This window comes from Aptenodytes forsteri, unplaced genomic scaffold (genome assembly GCF_000699145.1).
Source record: "Aptenodytes forsteri isolate BGI_AS27 unplaced genomic scaffold, ASM69914v1 Scaffold119, whole genome shotgun sequence".
Lineage (NCBI taxonomy): Eukaryota > Metazoa > Chordata > Aves > Sphenisciformes > Spheniscidae > Aptenodytes > Aptenodytes forsteri.
Genome location: NW_008796165.1, coordinates 2,450,365 through 2,455,542, shown reverse-complemented (window position 1 = coordinate 2,455,542; position 5,178 = coordinate 2,450,365). Strand labels below are relative to the sequence as shown.

Genomic DNA, 5,178 nt, shown 5'->3' with positions numbered 1-5,178 from the left:
GTTATAATGAAGAAATTTTTTATGATGGGGGTGGTGAAACACTGGACCAGGTTCCCAGAGAGGCTGTAGGTGCCCAATCCCTGGAAACATTCCAGGTCAGGTTGGACAGGGCTCTGAGCAACCTCATCTGGTTGAAGATGTCCCTGCCCATGGCAGGGGGGCTGGACTAGATGACCTTTAGAGGTCCCTTCCAACCCAAACTATTCCATGATTCTAGGATTATTGTGGGGATTGAATAATTGAATAAAAAGACTTGAGAAGAAACTGTTTAGTTCTAGTGTGTGCTTTCTGCCCAGCGGGTCCCAGGTATTGCACCACATGTACTCTGATCTGAAGTGTGTCCACTTTTATCTCGTTTTTTTGGTTTTGGGGGGGTTTTTTGGGGTTGTTTTTTTTTTTAGACCGTGAATGAGCAGCTACTTAGACTTAGTGTCATTAACAAATAGTAAACTCCATCACTCTTCTGCTATAGGATCCTGTATGCATAAGTATGGTAATTTTCTTCTTGCAACTGTCATCTAGGCTAGTCATGTACTATAGTGAATGAAATAAAATGTTACAAAAGCTAATACACCGTGCAAGTCATCCAGCTAAGGAACTGTTTAAAATACGTCTTATTGTTTACTCCTCACTGAATATGTATAAAAAATGTTTATAACTGAATATACTTTTTTTTAATTTAAATGTCAGCACATCAAAATATCTACATTAAATTAGCTAGAAAAATATAAAGATTGATTGAGATTTATACAGGGGATGTTTCCATGTTAGAGAAACATTTCTTTTGTTAAGAGACTATTTGCATTCATGAGAACTGAAAATTAAGAAGGAATAAGATTTGTTTCTGTGCAGACTTGCTAATTAATGTTGGTTTAGCTCTCCTAAATGGTAGAATGTGTAAGTATTTAAAATGTTGATGCAGACAAAGTTTGAGACAAATTAGAGTCTGGTATTCATCCCTGTATATAGCTTCATACTTCTCTGTCTTATCGTAATGTCATGTAGAATTCCTGGAGTCTCCAATGCTAAATTTTAAGTTTTATCAGAGGAAAGATAACAAAATAATTTTTCTGCAGAAAGGGAGATTTTACAAGAAGCACTTGCTGACAAATAGCGCCTGTATTATTTTTTTTCTTGAGCAGGTAAAGGAGGGAGGAACTTAAGGGGAACAAATTACTTTTAGAGGTGCCCTTTAGAATAATCTTGGCCACTGAGCAGACTGCCTCACTTGATGCTTAAGAAGGCTAAAATTATGATAAGTAGATGCTTTGTTGTTTTTCAGTATTTTTACAGTGAAATTTATAGAGCCACTGAAATTCCAGTTTGCAATAGTCTTTCCCTCAGAGAATGCATATTGTTGGATCTCATGCCTTTAACAAAAATTAGAGGGAAACTGAATCCTTAACACAACCTTCCTTTGTACAAGTTGATAAGTAGACACTGTGTTTGCATATGACCAGTTGTTTTTTTTTTCCAAAACAAGTATAACAGATGCCTTGATTCCTTTCTGTTGTAAAAATTCCTTTCTCTCATTGCACTGTTCTCGTTAGTGCAGGTTCTTTCTGGCTAAGCAACACACACAGAAAAATCTTTGCTGTTTTCTTTTTCAAACAATATTTTCTCACACAATAAAACAGAAGAAGGCCACACATTTTTCTTTCCTCCTGTAGTACAGTGTATTTAAAGGGGAGCAATATAAAAATCAGATGGCATTCTAATGAAGGCCAAGAAATCTAGCTACACAATCTGAATTCTTCTCGGGGCAGAGCCTCTTTAGAACAGCTCCCTGTGAGAAGCACACAAAGCTGATTGCAATGTTTTCAAGTTCAGAACATATCTGCACAAAATAAAGGAAGTAAAAAATGGTATTCAACAAACCAGGAAGATAGAATATGTGGAAATCAGGTAGTGGCATCATACAGGGCAGTATTGCTGCTTCCTGCTGTGGACATTTTGAATGAAGCATGCTCATGTAGTGGAATGAGACTCTAGATTCCCCTTTAAATATTTGCAATATTTTAATTCTGATTTGCAATAAATAATATGACTAATATACACTCCTTCTTATTGCTTTATGATTATCACTTGCACTGCACATCTTGGCTGCTCTTAACACTTACAAGGCCCTGATATATAGCTAAACATTTCTGACTCCATCTGGTACAAAGAGAAGTGACACAGAAGTGCTCCCCAGCCAGTTTATTGCAATTTAATGTAAATCTGTTATAATGGAGCTGATGAAAAGTGCAGTAGCTTCCATGAATTCTGAAAGCTGTGATTGGGTTGCAGCTGCTGTGCTGCCCTCGGAAGATTTGGTGGGTTTAATTTTACATTGCACAGCCATTAGCTGACTAAGATTCCTCACTGAATCACATTGCCACAATACTTTTCTTCTTCATGCTCTTCCCTTTCTCCTCACAGTGACCTCATTCACGCAAGTTTTCCATCTCAGTCTTCCGTTGTTTTTATCTTATAAATTGCAGCCTCCTAATACATCAAAACAGATAGAGCCATGCAATTGTGACCCCTATAACGTACTATTTTGTTAACTCTTGTGTGTGGGAATACAGTAATACCCCTTCAAATTTGCTGTGTGCTCTTTGTGATTCTCGCTGTTTTCTATGGCCAGAAACTGAACCAAAGCATGGTAGCAGTGCCTCCAGGCCTTGCGCATGGGCACGTGGGACTTGTGTGCTCGTGTTCAGTAAAATTTGTCTACGTCTTTCCCAGTATGTTTGCTGTGTAAATATCATTGTTTCTTCTGCTCAAGATTTTGAATTTTAGTTTCTGCAGACTGTCAAATTAACCTCCAGGCAAAGAACAGATTCATCTTACATGGTTGCAGTCAGAGCTCGCCTTTCTCTATCTCCACATGTGCGATCTTATTGCCATCATGTACAAAAGCTGTCTTAAATGTGTACTCTGCTGGTTCCTGTTAGTTGGTGATATTTGTAGACAGGAATTGGGGTGATCAGATTCTGCCATCCAGCATTAAGTGTTACTATATACTTATGTAGGCCCTTAGGCAAATAATTCCCCCCCTCCCCCCTATTTTCTGTATATATTACTGTTTAGAGGGATAGAATTACATTCAGTAGGGTGATTAAACTGTGGCAAATTAGGTAAAGCTAGAACATGATTAAAGTACAGTAAACCCACCTGTAAATGATCATTGTTTCATTCCCTCAGGGAAAATTTAAAAATAACCTTTAAAATAGAGTATCATACCTAGAATCTTTACATATGCCGACTAACATGTTTTGTCCTTAACTAATTTGTCTAGAAGTAATTGACTGCAGTATTTAAAAAATAGCTACAAATGAGGGGAACATCATATTTCTTACAAGTTTTTTCTCCTGCAGACTGGGTAGTTACCCAGGGAAAAAGTTGATATCGTTCTGTGGCTACATTAACCAGTCCAACCAACTGGATAGGTTAGAGGTGGAAAGCAAAGGTTAATTAGATACAGGCTTGAGATCTGTTACATTATTAACAATGGAGGTCATCTTGTCCAAGATAATAATGCCTCACTTTGTAAATTCATGAACCTGGAATAAGGCAGAACGTTGTGCTGACTTCACATTTTTTCTAAAATATTTAAGGTTAGAGTATGAGTTCTGTTGCACGGGAATGATTTAAAATTAACGCACAGTAAATATAATCTGCAGTGATCATGTTCTTCACAATAAACTTTGTGCGTATGGCTGCAAATGGCATTTTCACTTTGTGTATTTGTTACGTGTCTAGAGCACTGATGATTTTGAATGGAGACTTTGGTGTGGCTGTTTACATAAAAATCTTCATTCCAAATGCAAATAAAATTTAAACCAGTTCTAAAAGAAACTCTTGAAACCTCTGAAATGCAAATTTATTGAAACAAAATGATCCAGTCACCTGTCTCCTTGTGCTCCTGCAGCAAGGTGACTACCATAAAAATAATTTCACGTGAAGCTTTCTAAAGTGTTTTTCCCTCATCCTACAACAGAAGATCGTATTTTTTATTAAAACCAATTCTTAATTTTAATAATTTATTTTCTTTATTTTCTTTCTTCTTTTCACTACAGAGAAAGTCCGTTGTTGCTGTGAGTTTCATTGCAGCATTCCTCTGTCTGATCATCGTTCGTCTCACAAATGAAGTAACTTTCCCTTTAATCCTAAACTGCTTTGGACAAACCAGTGTCAAATGGATACCATTTTCTAATGGCCAAAGGCAGCCTCTGAGAACTCATTATGGATATATAAATGTGAAAACACAAGAGGTAAGACCTGGTATCGAGAGCACAGCAAAATGGACCAGTAGACTCTCTTTCTCTGATCTCACATAACTGCTTTTCTACCAACCTGCCCAGTGTAAAAACTAAAGAAAGCAATGTTTCCGAGCAAAGTGTCTTTTAAATGTATGCTACCATTTAAATGAGCATTGAATTATTTTAATTTCTGTCATGTCTGCAGTGGAGAGAGCAGTGAGCTGACCTCAAAATCATGCTTGGTTGCAGTGAAAACTGATATTTATACAAGCAAGAACATTTTTCAGATTAATTTCAAGCCTTCAGTCCCTTTAACTCAAAAGGAAATTTTCTTGTGTGTGCTTGTAATAAAGTCAGTGGTGGGTTGACCCTGGCTGGACACCAGGTGCCCACCAAAGCTGCTCTATCATTCCCCTCCTCAGCTGGACAGGGGAGAGAAAATATAACGAAAGGCGCATGGGTCAAGATAAGGACAGGGAGAGATCATTCACCAATTACCATCATGGGCAAAACAGACTCAACTTGGGGAAAATGAATTTAATTTATTACCAATCTGATTTATTACCTACTCTGATTTGAGTAGGGTAATGAGAAATAAAAACTAAATCTTAAAACACCTTCCCCCCACCCCTCCTTTCTTCCTGGGCTTAACTTTACTCCTGATTTTCTCTACCTCCTCCCCCTGAGCAGCACAGGGGGATGGGGAATGGGGGTTGCGGTCAGTTCATCACACGTTTCTGCCACTCCTTCCTCCTCAGGGGGAGGGCTCTTCACACTCTTCCCCTGCTCCAGCATGGGGTCCCTCCCAAGGGAGACAGTTCTCCACGAACTTCTCCAACGTGAGTCCTTCCCACGGGCTGCAGTTCTTCATGAACTGCTCTAGCGTGGGTCCCTTCCACAGGGTGCAGTCCTGCAGGAACAGGCGGCTCCA

General features: G+C 38.6%; 1 protein-coding gene across 1 annotated transcript in view; it reads left to right on the top strand.

Moving 5' to 3' along the window:
* Positions 1–2,228: 2,228 nt before the first annotated feature.
* Positions 2,229–5,178, top strand: part of ST6GALNAC3 (ST6 N-acetylgalactosaminide alpha-2,6-sialyltransferase 3) — a 131,296-nt gene continuing 128,346 nt past the window's right edge. Inside the window, exons 1-2 of the mRNA XM_009287436.1 lie at positions 2,229–2,315; positions 4,065–4,259. Coding sequence (XP_009285711.1) covers positions 2,229–2,315; positions 4,065–4,259 — 282 coding nt within the window. The remainder of the gene's footprint in view (positions 2,316–4,064; positions 4,260–5,178) is intronic.